We start from the raw sequence: 14,518 nt of genomic DNA, 5'->3' as shown, positions 1-14,518 counted from the left end.
GGATAGAGAGTTAGAAACATCAATGAGAGAGAAACATTGATCAGCTGCCTCCTGCACACCCCCAACTGGGGATGTGCCCGCAACCAAGATACATGTCCTTGACCGGAATCGAACCTGGGACCCTTCAGTCCGCAGACTGACGCTCTATCCACTGAGCCAAACCGGTAAGGGCCACAAACATTTTATTGCTACCAAAATTGGGTTGGACAACTGTCACGTGTAAAACATAACTACTGGCACTTTTTCTACCACTTAAAATAACACTTAATTTTACTTTTTTCTCCTTATTTTACTTTTTCTTCTTTGTTTCTCTTTCTTATCTGCAACCTATTTTATTAATCATCTGCTAGTGATTTGGCTGAACTGACTATACATAATATGTTTATTTTGAAATATGCATTCACATTCAAGAAGAAAATTAGTAACATAGTATGACATACATAAACATCTGGTTAAATTTTTTATAAAACATAACTGGAAGGCCAACAAATTTTTTACTGCTTTTCTAATAAAAATGCAGAACTTCTTTCCCCAACAGTTTAAACCTATGAGAGTAATTATGATCCAAATTCAGAATGATGTAATTAATGATTGCCTATATTTGTCTGTAAAAGATTAATCTTTATGGTCAAGCCATAATCCAAAGACAATTTTCATCTTATAAAGGAAAGTTTAGTGAAGAACAGAATTTTGGAGAAAATTCCATGATAATGACTCAGTGGCAGTCCAGGTGGTGGCTGTGGAGATGCTTAGGAAAACCTCTTTCTGGCACCCTCTGGCATCCTCATGCATCAGAAATTTTATTCTCCAATTTGTCTCATTGCAATAAAAAATAAAAGGGGGCAGCTGTTATTTTGGAGGACCTGACACAGTGGTAGGTGGTAGTGTTGAGGTTAACTGCACTGGATTTGGGACTCAGATAATAACTGAGTTCTAATCCTGGTGCCATCAGTCATACCTGTGGGGCTTGAAGTCAGGTTGTTGTAAGAATTGAATGATAGGACTGTGTTATATAGGATGTAACCAGTGCTCAAGAAACAAGAGCTGTTGTTATTAGCATTATTATTATCACTAAAGGCCCGGTGCATGAATTCATGCACGGGTGGGGTCCCTTGGCCTGGCTGGTGATTGGGGCCGATCAGGGCCATCTCACCCAGTCCCTATCGGGGTCGATGGGGGCCAGCCAGCCGGGGAGGGACGACGGTAGGGCTCCAGAGCATGTCTGACCCTCTTGCCCAGTCCCCATCGGATGGACCACAGCAGCAAGCTAACCTACTGGTTGAAGCATCTGCCCCCTGGTGGTCAGTGCACGTCATAGCAACTGTTTGAGCCGTCAAATGAATGGTCGACCAATGGGTTGGACACTTAGCATATTACGCTTTTAATATATAGGATTATTATTTTGGGGACTCTGTCTGACCAGGATATTTTAGATATTTGGAAGTGCCTGGAGGGAAAGGGGTAAAGAAAGATTCTGCTGACCAGCACGGGCCAATTTAAAAGAACTGGGTCTGATTAGGCAGAGAAGATTTAGAAAGAGACTGATCTGTTCAGTTATATGAAGGATTTTGTACAGGAGTGATTGCCCTTGTGTAGGAAGGCCCTGAACCCCTGTGTAGGAAAGCCCTGGGGGGTGGAACCAAAACAGGAGATTGAAGGGAAAAATGTGGCCTCATAAAAGGAAGCATTGTGGGCAGGTGGGAGCAGACGAAAACCGGCATGGGTCCCCTCCTGAGGGAGGGGTCAGTTCTCCATTCCAGGTTATCCAGGATGGAAGAAATCTTGGTGGAGAAGACAAGGACAGGGTTCCAGGGGTTTTGAGTTTCTATGCCTCGTACTAGAGAAGGCTCCAAGAAGCAGCAGAGGATCCTAGTGAGTAAGGAAAGCAGCCTGAGCAGCCCTCATCCTCTCTTCCCCTGGCCCAGGTCTCCTGCTGCAAAACTCTAAGATTTCACTAGAGGCGCTGGGAGTCCCACCTCCGAGCTGCCCCAGCCGGAAACTCGGTTGCTATGGCGACGGAAGCGGTTGAACCGGTTTGGGGAACACGGAACCGGTTTGGGGACAGGAGTTGCAGGGGTTAAGAAACTGGCCGTTGTGGCTTCGGTTACTAGGGCAGCAGGGACGCTGGCTCTGGGCCTGATCCTAGTTTAGAGGCCAGTGCTCCACCGCCCTTTGCATGGCACCCAAGAAAGAGAAAGGTGGGCAGGCCAGCACCAATTCTAAGGCTTGGGAACCATCGCTCATCGCTGCGCACTTCAATCAGGTGAGCGGAGTCCCTGAGTCCTCCTGGCCCATCTGACCCTCCAGGCCACACAGCCGGCTCGCCCTCCCTTCCAGACGCCAGGGCCGCCCCTGGGAAAACCTGACCTAGTACCTCTCCCCAGGCCTGGTCCTTCCTGATCGCAAAACCCAGGGTCCGATCCGCAGGGAGTGTTTGACAGAGTGGGTGTTAAGGAAAAAAGAGGGGAGTCAGTGTGAGTTCAAACAGGGCCTGGTGGGGAAGAAGTGTCGCTGACACTCCGGGATCCTTCACCCTGATGGCTCTCCACGGTGTCCTGGAGTTGTCTTTATGAACTGTCACTTCCTCCTGACATCTCCTGGAGAACATCATCCTGTCAAGTCACTGTAGCCTGGCCTACTGTAAGGTTTTAATAAATGCTGGGTGAAAACTCACTCGTGCCGTGCCTAAGATAACATAACTTACTCAGTACAAGTCAGCCTTCTACTCATAGGAAGCAATGCCTTTCTTATGTGATGCCCAGGTACCAGGATATCAGAGATTGGATGTAGTTTGAAGGTACTGCAGGAGCTCAGAGTGATGAGAGATTGGTTGCTAGACTCATATGATGCTGCAGAGGCACCAGGCAATCTCTAACCCACCTGCCACATGAGTTCAAATTGCACTGCATCCCAGAACTAGCTCCCACCCTCCTCCAGTGAGTTGGACAGCCCAATAGTTCTTGTCACCTGCCACTGGAAATACACTTCACCACTAACTTTATTCCAAGTCCAAGATAACATTTGGAAGGAGGAAGATTGATTTGGGAAATGCTAGCCTGCCATTCTAACATATTTTTTCCAATTGGAAAAAAATGTTTCTTTTATTTTTTCATGTGTGTGTACAGTTCAGTAGAGAGGTAGCACTTGAAGGAAAAATATACCTAAAGACTTAATGATGCCTCTTATGAGAAATTTCTACCTATCTGTCCTTATTTTCCACTATAATTGTGTGTTTTTTCTCTATAAACAGTAATTCTACCTGATGAAGACTTTCATGAAAGTAAAGATACTGCTGATGCTGACATGGCATCATGTAATTTTTGGTGATTTCTGTAACTTTAGGAATAAAGGGTGTCAACTCAGTAATTCCCCTTTATAGTCTCAAGTTCTCAAAGATATTTTCCAAAATACCCTGTAAAAGCACCCTCTCTTTTGCTTTTCTAAGTCAACACTAGCCAACATAATTTTCCCCATTTTTCTTTGCAATTGTATAGGCCAAGTTTGGGCTGGAGGGAACATTTCTGCTTGAGTTATAAACTGCCGAACAACGGAGTGTGATGGAGGTGCTGACACTGCATTAGCTTCAGTGTTGCAAATAAGAAGCTATAATTTTCCTAGTTGAATGGAAAACCTAAAGGCACTATTTTTCCTTATGGCTTGAAAACCTGAAATAATATTCTGCCTTCTTGCTCCTGCTCAAACAATATAATTTCAATAAATCTTATATATTAATAGAAAGAATTTGAACTCAAAGTAATATGCAGTTTCAACTACAAAGAGTGAACTCCTTCAATTTGTTGGAATACATGTTTTTTTTATTGCAGGAGGATGACAACAGCGCTCCACCTCAGCTCATATTTTTTTCTCATCTTGGTTTCATGTCTGAGCCAAGAGGAAAATTCCCAGATTAACCCAGCAGGCCAATGCCCAGAGGCATGCCCTAACCACCAATGTAATAGACTCTGAATTTGGTTTAAAGATGACTGTGGATGTGTGAATTCCTTACCCACTGGGGCTTAGCAAGTGCTTCACACATAGTTAGTGCTCAAAAAATGTTATTGCTTCAGTTCTCAGAGATTTTCTCTTCATATAGTTGCTACTCCAGTATGTGGTGTGTGTGTTTGTGTGTGTTGGGAGGTGGAAGAAGGAGGTCCTATCTCCAAGTCTTCCATAAGCCAGATTTTAGAATTTACTGATTGAATAATTCAAATCAATAGTAATTTTGATCTCATGTTCATATTGAGTTACACTAGACTTTAAAGAAGTATCACAAATTTTTCTATCTTATCAAATGTGGTTTCTTCTTGACTAGGCATTTGCTTGATTGCTTTAGGTAGTTGACTGCTTTCAAAGTTCCTATAAAGTTTTAGGATGTTTCTCTTTCTTTCCCTTCCACTCTCTCTAAAATAAATAAAAACATATTCTCAGGTGAGGATTAAAAATAAATAAAAATAGCTGAACTATATGTTTCAATTGGAATTTTGTGTTATGGTCCGAACTTAAGTGTCATCATAGGGAAAAGGAACCTCACAATGTTAAGTGGTAGCATGATACCAACATAGAGAGTATGAGAGTATTCAGAAGCCAACTACAAATCCTTTTTTAAAAATTTATTATTGACTTTTGTCCCCCAATGTCTTCTTCAGAATTCCAGGGTTTCCCAAAAGTTTGTTTGGGTTGATTTAGATATAACACAGATTGAGTTTGGTTTGGAATTTTGCTAATTTTAATTGTTAAATACTTGCATATTTTCAGATTAGCGGAGGATGGTTATTTCTTTTCATGTTTCTGAGTTTGAAGTCTTATTTTCATGTATACCAAAAAGGCAGCCATAACTTGCGAGACCCACCATTGGCATAGCAATTATACTTCTTTACTGTGACCCATCACAGGAAACATTAAAAAGTAACAGGGGGAGGGGCGGGGGGAAAGCGTGTGACAATCCACACCCCTTCACTTACCAGTCTCACTGTTCCAATGCACTAATTTCATTTTACAATGATAATGCCAGGCCCCTAATCCCCAATTTAAGGAACTAGACACTCTACTTCTTGATTTAAGCCTTCAATTCTTCTTTAACATAAATCTCTACATGTTTTTAAATATTTGAAAAATCTATTACAATATATTGATGTGTCCTTACTGAGATTCATGAGGTCTTTCCCCAATTTCTTTATTTTTATTATCAATGTGTTTCCTCTTTTCATAAAGGTAGTAATATTTACATCTAAGACACAAGCTGATACTATACATAGTAGGGCTTTTCTTCACAATACTCAGTAGTGGAGATTCCCAGGGCATCTAGCTAACCTGTTCCTTTTATAAAACTGAAGATCCAAGTATTTCAAGGTCTAGTGCAAAGATGTAGTGATTTAGCACATGAGGGACCAGATAGATTTTCTCACTAGTCCTTCCTTCCTCCTTAACAGAAGATTAAGTTATGATATGCAATTATAGCATTTTATATAAGCCTTGCAATCAAAGAAAATTTTACATATTTGATCTTATGTAAATCCCCAAAATAGTGTTATGAGGTAGGTATTATTAGAATAGAACAAGTTATTTAGGAAATGTATAATGAAAAGTTACTTGATTAGTACTTAAATTTGAGATCAAAGTGTTGCTTAAAACCAGTAAATAAATATGGAAAGTGTACTGATTTTACCTGAAACTAGACTTTATCCATCTGTTTGTCATCCTCTGTCTCTCACAAACAACATTTAGAAGAGAGACAGGCTATAGCATTTTCTTTTTATTTCAACTTTTTGGCTTCTTTCTGAGATCATTTAAGCAGGACAAATAAAAATGTGAGTGTCTTGATTAGGAAAAAATTATTTTCCTATCTCTAAAAATAGTTCAGAAATGTGACTTCTTCTGCTACCTGGAGGTATGCTGCATTTTCTGGTCATGCCTGCCAAAACCTGGCTCATAAAAATCTTAGACCACCTCTGTCTTTCAAGTCTCCAGATGTGGCACTATAATTCTCACAGTCACTAAAGCTTATCTATGAGTCAGAGGTCATCTATGAATCATTCAGTCTGCCTCTAAGTCCTCTTGATTTTTCCTTTATCGTTTCTCACTGCAATCTGTTCTCTGTTCCCATGCCCCATTCCACCCCACGCCTTCATTTTTTGATTCCTGATGTTTTACATGAATCCTGTAGCTATACTCACTATAGAAACATCTGTTCCTGTGTATGAAACCAATGAGCAACTTATTTTTCCTAAACACTTCTCACACCATGCTCACTCCCAGCTCACAGACTATCAATGACCACTGCAGTCTCAAGCTAATCATCCTGGCTTCTTCAATCTTCTTTAATCTGGCCTCATCTAAGCATCAAATTGAATTGCTCCAGGCAAACAGCCTCCTCACTGTAGCACAGACATGTGAAGGAGGCAATGAGCTGCTAAAGACAGTCCTGGCAGACCTAGATACTGAATTCTGATTCTGAAATGAATAATAGGTGACCTAGAGCAACTTTCTCACCTTTTTTGAGCCTTATTTTCCTTCTGTCAATGGAGATAATAATATCCACCTCAAAGGCTTGCTATGAAGATGAAAAGCTCATCCCAGCAGATACATAAGATGACTGTGACAGTGCCCTGAAAAGAACTGTGCAGATTCATTTCACTTCTCCCAGACACTTCACCTGCCAACTACGAGGCATTCAAGTGAAGGTTCTTTAAAATACTTAGTTGGTGGCCAGCATGGCTCAGTGGTTGAACAACATCGACCTATGATCCGGGAGGTCACGGTTTGATTCTTGGTTAAGGCACATGCCCCAGTTGAGGGCTTGATCCCTGGTGGGGGGCATGCAGGAGGCAGCTAATCAATGGTTCTCATCATTGATGTTTCTATCTCTCTCTCCCTCTTCCTTCCTCTCTGAAATCAATTTTAAAAAATACTTAGTTAATAGTTCCTCCTTCTTATACTGCAGTTGAGGAATAATATTTTTTGGTATTAAATGTAGCTTAGTGACAATAGCTAAGTTGTGCACATTTGAAATAGAATTTCCTTGGAGTTCTTGAACAAAGCTTATAATTCCTATAAAGGTTTAGAATTGGATAAGGGTTCAAGATAGGTGTAGCTGAAATATTAATATCCAAAATATTTTATATATATAAAGCTTTTATAGAATATATAGATATAAGGATGATAATAAACTGAATCTAAGCAGGTTTTTATGAAAAAAATGTTTAATTGAATTGAAGTGCTTGAGCCATTATAAATGTAGTTTATCAAAAAGGGAAATACATTTTATTGGACAGAACCCTTGAACAATTTTGAGAGGCAGTGAAGGATTTTTCAACTTTTTTGATCTTAAACAGTAAGCTATTTCTCATGTTAATGTGTATTTAAGACTTACTGGAAATACTTATAATACGAGCTGAAGACTGATGTCTGGCAGCAAGTGTATTTCTGAAATTGGGTTGGTTTTTATTACTGTGTTTTCTGAAATGTGCTTTCATTGATATTTACAAAACAAATTGCCAGTTCACACAAAGGTTGTTTTAATAAAAGCCAATGAAAACAACTGAGTTGCTAGGAGGAATGTTAAGAGGGAAATGGACTTTTCATAACCTCACATTATAATTTCTCTTTTTGGACAAAAGTGTATTATTTGAATGAGTTTGGAACCAAAGGGAATTAGCATGTTAAAATATCTACCTAGATATTACATGTGATCATTTTTATTAAAAATGAAAAATATTAAATATAAGTAAAATGTGTTGCCAATATAAGTTTGGCAACATCTGAGGAAAATGTTAGGTAAGAAATGGTGAATGTTAACCATGTTTCAGCTCTAGTTAGAGAAATCATCAGTGGCTCCCAGTTACCCAAAAGACAAAATTCAAGATGTTCTGTCTGGTTTCACAGCCCTGCCTAATTTGGCCTTTCTCTGCTCATGCATCTTTATCTCATTCTATTCCAATGTAATGCTCTCTGTAGTATCCCTAAGCACACACTGACTATACCCACGAAGTTTCCTGGCCTGAAGATCTCCCACCTCCATGTGACTCCTCCTCATTAAAAATCATCCCCTATATCTTCCAAAAGGAGCTCAAGTCACACCATTCTGGCACTCACTGACTTTTCTCCTTCCTAAACTACTTCAGAGATTTTATTGTTAACACTATCTTTGTTTGAGCTGTGGCCCAATGGTTCAGTGTTATATCTACTATATCTCTGCAAATCCTCGAGGGTAGCAAAAGATTAATATTTTTAATTCCCTCCCTCCTGGTTACAGCACCTAATAGTGATAGGCACATAGTGGCCTGCTGAATTAATTTCATTGACTGTATTTACTGTCTCAACCTTCTGGCCTGTTTTCTCTCTTGAGCCCCAAAATTAGTCACCATCCATTGGTCCTCAGAACTTAAATTGAAGAAAATCTCAAAGCATTCGTTTTTGTAGCCATAAAACAGGGACAGTGGTCATACCTCCCTTACAGATATTAAAAAGATTGTAAAGAGGAATTAAAGGCATCTAACACATAGTATCTCAGACTTCACACATCCAGACCCAAACCCCAGAATTCCCCCTTCACACCTGCTCTTCACCAAGTCTTCACCTTCTCATTGAATGGTGACACCATTCACCCAGCAAGTCACTAGTACCAAAAACATTGCATTCATTGTGTTCTCCTCCTTTTCTGCACCCCATAATCAATTTTTAGTAAATGCTATTGGTTCTAAAATCTATGTTCTTGGCATCACCCGTACTGTTACCCCCTAATCCAAGCCACCATCATTTCCTGCCTAAGCTACAGGTAGCTCATGAGCTTTGAAACTTCTCTTTCTCCCTTTCTTGCTGCCCTAGAGTCTTGTCACCATATAGCATCTGGAGTGGTTCTTTTAATTCATCTGACTTAGAGTAAAATCCAAATGCTCCATCATAACCTTTAGACTTTTAGGTCTTTTAAGACCCTGTGTGCGTGGGCCTCTGCCAACCACTCTGACTTCATCTCGTATCCCCTATCACTCCCCTTTCACTCTGTCTTTTGTAACCACACTGGCCTTTTTGCTGATCTTCAAATCTATCAGAAAGCACATTGCCACCTCAGAGCCATTGCTCTTGCTGTGCCCTCTGCCCAGAATGACCCTTCCTGAGATAGCCACTCCCTCCCTTTCTTTAGGATTCTGTTCAGGTATCTCCTTCCCTGACCACCCACCCAGTTAAATTATACCATCACCCTCTGTCCACCTACTTTGATTTGGTTCCTGACTTTCTGCTTTACATTTATCTCATTATTGTCTGTTTCCCTCTATATGAGGGAAGTTCAGGAGGGCAGGAATTTATTTTGCTCTCTGATATATTGCCAGGACCTGACATATAGAGGGGCTCAGGTAACATTGCTGAAGGGAGGACTAGTAGGCACTCAATAAGGAGGAGCTGTTTAGTAATTAGAATTATTAATCAGTATGATTACTATATTTTTGGAATGGCATGAAAATCAAATAAAGTATATGGAAGAATGTGGGACTCTATTTAACCTGATGTAAAGATTTATTATTATAATAATTACTCTTTTATATATTTCCATATGGATTTTACACATGTTCTTCAAACACATGGTGGAAAAAAGGGGGAACATCTGTAATATTCCCAACAATAAAGATAAAAACAAAACAAACAAACAAACAAACAACAAAAGCCTACTATCCTGTTCATTGAAGTTAGAAATCATCCTTGTACCTTCTCTGCTAATATCAGATTGGCCAGGGATTCCTATTACTTCTCCCTCTCTATTTTAGTTTCATCTTTTCACCTCCCATAATCTAACACAAATACTCTTCTAACCTTCCTTCTTTTTGCCTTCACCCAGGGGTGAGAAATGGTTAGGGGGAGACTTGGACTTAGTGCAGATAGCTATGTATGTGTGAAAGAGGATAGAGAGGGGAGTGGAGGAAGGGATTGAAAACTGGAGCAGGAGAGATGGGAGAATTGAAGGGACAAAGTGGTAAAAGAGGTCAAAGGAAAGTGGATCATTTTCTCTAGTACAAAAGCCCTAGAGAGAAGAGCTGGTTCTTAAGATTGGGGGAGAATGTATTGAGATGAAAATGTAAAAGGGGGAGGAAACCTAAGCAAGAAAGCCTTGCTCTTCTGAGATGCAACTCAAGCCACTGTGTAGACAGAAACTGGATAAGTAGCAGACAGAGGACTCCTTCCACTGTTCTTCAGGTGGCATCTGCCATGAGACTTTTTCTAGGATACAGGGAGAGATGAGGTCTAGCCAAATGCCTATCACCTTACATTATAACTATTCATACATCTCTTTTCCCTACTGGACTGTGGGTCTTGAGAGCAGAGACTTCTTTCCATTACTTTTTTAAATGCAGAAAAGCACAAACGATAACAACAAGCACATGTGTGCCATCATTAAAAATTGAAAATTGCTAATTATTTTATTAAATAAACACTGTAAACAATTAAAAAGCACTTTGTCCCTACCCCCATTCTGCGTTCCATTCATTTTCTCTCCCTTCCCAGATGCAAACACTATCATGAATTTCATGTGTATCCTCTCTGCCTATGTATCTGTTAGTCTCTATTCATGAATAATACATAGTATTGTTTACTGTATGATTTCTAAAATTTACACAAATGGTTCCATGATTACACTTATAAATTCTGCAACTTGTCTTTTTTAATTCAGTCTTATGTTTTGAAGTCTGTCCATGGTGAGTGAGATATACAGATTTAGTTCATTTCCTTTAATTGCTCTTATCTTATTCATCTTTGCTTTCTCCATTTCTAGGGTCATACATACAACATAGATTCCCAAATAGCAAACATTACTTCTTAGTGAATAAATTAGGGCAAATAATATAATAATAGAAATGGATACTTGGCTTTGTAGCTATGAAGTACTTTTACCTGTAATCTGTTTTCACCTTTATTTCTGTATTTTCTTCCCCAAGCTGATGCTGTTTAAGGGTAGTGATTATGACTTATGCATATGCATTCTATTTCTAAGACCATTTTAATGTCTGGAACATAGTAACTCCTCAGTTAATATTGGGTGAGTGAATGAATGACTGCTGAATTATTTTGCTAAGGTCCAGATTCTGAGTACTTGAGTGTTTTCCCAACTCCATGTGGTTGGAATCAGGACTAATAATCAGGTTTTCTGATACTAAATCCAGTGCTCTATTCATTGCACCACTGAAAGAGCTATTGTAAGGACTGTATTAGGGAATCAGTAGGAGAAGAATAATTACAATGAATTACTGCCCTGATGTAACCAATAAATAGACTCCATGTACCTGAGTAATTGGAAAAAAATAATAACCATAGCCAGATCTATGGCTTGAAATTTATCATAATCATTAACTTGGAATATTTGGTCACATGGTTCTTAAATGAGGTTCATATTGTAAAGGAGATGTGTGAATTATGAGGGTGGACAGGATTGCAGGAGTGAAGGAATGAGCAGGAAGAAGTTTCACTCACATGGAACTGGGCTTGCTAAGGTCACTGGTTACCTTCTCACTGCTTTGACGACATACACCACTCCCTCAGCTACAGAGACACCTTCCCTCCTGGCTCTCCTCCATCTCATCTTCTTTCTGCCTCCTAAGAAATCCTTCCCTAAAGTTATGACAGCTCAGAGGAAGTCTGAAGAAAATCACAAGCATTCTAGGAAAAGCATCTCAGGAACTGCCTCATCCACCCACCCACACTCTAATCAGCCCTCCTGCTAGGATTGATTGATATAGATCAATACTTTTTACCCTTCACTTGTCAATGGGGGTCTTATTCTAACATCCTCATTCAGAGACAGTTCTCACTGCCTCTTGCCTTCTTGGAGCAGCTGGAAAGGTCAGCATCGCTACACAGAACCAGCTCTGGAGGCAGCACATCCTAACTCCCTTGATGGGCCAGTCAGAGCGACTGATATTAAGTAGCCTGCACAGGAAAAGGTCTTTTAAGGCAGTTATTTTGAAGTAACTTTGCTTACTTTCAAACTCCCTTAGTCATATTAAGATAATATTAAATCTTGAAAATGTATCTTAATTTTCATGTGGAAGATAGTAACTCAACACTTGGAGACTGGAGGAAGGCACAAGAAGGTCCCATGTCTGAGGAAGGAGTTGATGAAAGTGTTTAGCCTTTAATATCTGATGATGAAAAGAGATCTTTTTTTTGGGTGAGTCCCTGATTCCAATTTTACATTTGTGTAGCAATTAGCAGGACTCCTCTTGGCTTTGCTTGATCTTCTCTGTTAGAAAAATGTCTCTGATATGTAATATTTGTTTGAAAACCCAAAGAAGCTTGTTTCCTTTTGAGGTTTGCCTTACTTTTTATGTTCTGAAGTTCATTTTGGACCTCAGATTTTGCTCCGAGCAATAAAACTGGTTGGATTGCACTAACATAATGGAGCCCATAATTTTAGCCAACTCGTGGGGGTGGGGAGATAGTTAAGGTGTGTAGTGGTTTCTGTGGTTTCTCTGTGGAGTAGAATTCCCTACAAAGTTTTTCCATGTGGTGTTTTAATAGCTGTCTTAAAACTCTCTGATGCATGGAGCAAACAGAATTAGGCTCATGTGCTGGGTTGGTGGGATGGGCCAAGGATTCTGAAACACGAAAGAAAAACAAAGAGCCTAACTCAGAGATTAACTTGTCCACAGAAGATCTTCAGGACATATCCAAATTCAAAATTACAGAAGTAATCACCTCTTTAACCCATTTTGCAGAATTTTCTAAGGGAAATTAGAATATTTTTGCATATGTTACTATTTCACCTTTGCATAAAGCTTTCAATACAAAATTAATCTAGATGCCTTTCAGCCACCTTTGGACGGTTGTATTATTACATCCACTTTTATAAATGACAAAACTGAGTCACAACGGTAGCCCCAAGGTCATTTGGCTAAGAAACTAAGTGGCAGACTTTTATATCACTTCAGAGTTCTGCATCTTTACACAAGAACTTCAGTACTTTTAATAAGGGATCACGTTTAGTATTTATGAGGACAAGGAAAAAAAGCCAGTGGTGTGTACATGCACAGTAAAGATGCTTCGAGACTGCTGAGTTCTCAGTGAATATAAGACATTGAAGTGTTGTCTACTAGTAAGCATCCAAGGAATACACTCTTTCTTTAATTGAAATGCTTGGTGATTCAGAGACATGGTTCCTTTCAAAGTTCTGAGTGTAGCTGATAAAATGCCACATACTTAGTTGGCGTTCCCATACTAAACATGTGTAAAAATTCTCTGTAATGTGTGGTTTTGGCTGCTAAGTTCAAGACACATTTATTGAATGCTACTCTATGTCAGGCACATGGGGAAACTGGAAGTTGTCTAGATGGGAGGATTCTAGGGGAGCCCTTTCCACTGCCCCAGCCCCCTGCCTAAAGTATCATTTACAGAACAACCCTTTGAGTTAGTCCAGGAATCACTGGGATCCCTTTTAGAAAATGCAGATAGCATAGAGAAAAATAATAATTTTAAAAGTTTTTGTTTTTTCTCTTCACTAAAACTTTTGGGGATAGTTATTTATCCAGTTACCAAAATCAACTATTAAGGCCCTGAGCTGAATAGGAGGGGATGAGGGTAAATTTTATTCTACCCAGGAGAAAGAGGATCTGGATTCTGGAAAGTCCTGTAAGGGGCTTTAGGGGAGTCCGAACATAGCAAGCAGCAGGCCAGGGGGCCCACTTATATGAGAGAGGGGTGCTCTAAGGCTCTCTACCAAAAATAACTTCAATCACTTTGCTTTTGTTTTTAAGAACTAGCCCTACCTAACATCTGTATTTTAGATCTAGGCCCATAAAATTAATCAGATTAATATTCACAATCCAAGTACCAAACATCTGATCCACTTTTTAATATTTTGAAGCCAAGTAAACAGGTCCTATTTCTAATGAAAATTCATCTGGTGCCCAGTCCTCTGTGTGGCTCCTCAGAGTTCACTTTCTCCTTTGTCAGCTCTGCACTTCTTTTTGGCTCTAATCAATGTCCTTTCATGTTGGTGATGGGTTGATTTCTCTGACAGACCTGCACCAGGTGCCACACTCTCACATTCTCTCCCAGAGCTCCAAAAATTATATACCTGTAGAATTTTAAATAAAAATCCCGTGTTCATGATTTTTGCCCCTCTTCCAAGGATCTAAAGTATTTTAGAAATATATCAGTTAACAATATTGTTACCAAAGAGAAAAGTATTTTACAAATTGACTGACCACCTGGGGGCAGCTCCTGTGATGAGCGTCTTCCCCCTGGTGGTCAGTGTGCGTCATAGCGACCAGTCGTTCCACCATTCAGTCGATTTGCATATTAGGGTTTTATTATATAGGATAACATATAGGATATATGTTAACCTATATTTCCAACTTATTTTACAGTTAGAATTCCTTTTTAACAAATGCAATTATAGCAGCAGCCAGTTATATGTAATAAAAATATTTCTTTTGCTGGCCAACAGCCCATACTAACACTCCTTTGCTTATGGAGATCCAAGACTCCTTTTGAAGGAAAAATCCAGTATGAGAAAGACGTTCACAAATCCCCT

The 14,518-nt window shown here is 39.6% G+C and overlaps 1 protein-coding gene across 1 annotated transcript in view; it reads left to right on the top strand.

Annotated features, from left to right (window-relative positions):
- Window positions 1–2,176: 2,176 nt before the first annotated feature.
- The window catches only part of SPAG17 (sperm associated antigen 17), a 130,592-nt gene continuing 118,250 nt past the window's right edge, over window positions 2,177–14,518 (top strand). Inside the window, exon 1 of the mRNA XM_023761250.1 lies at window positions 2,177–2,263. Coding sequence (XP_023617018.1) covers window positions 2,177–2,263 — 87 coding nt within the window. The remainder of the gene's footprint in view (window positions 2,264–14,518) is intronic.

Source organism: Myotis lucifugus, unplaced genomic scaffold (genome assembly GCF_000147115.1).
Source record: "Myotis lucifugus unplaced genomic scaffold, Myoluc2.0 scaffold_203, whole genome shotgun sequence".
Lineage (NCBI taxonomy): Eukaryota > Metazoa > Chordata > Mammalia > Chiroptera > Vespertilionidae > Myotis > Myotis lucifugus.
Note: the sequence above shows the minus strand (reverse complement) of the source record. Positions and strands in the feature narration are given on the sequence as shown.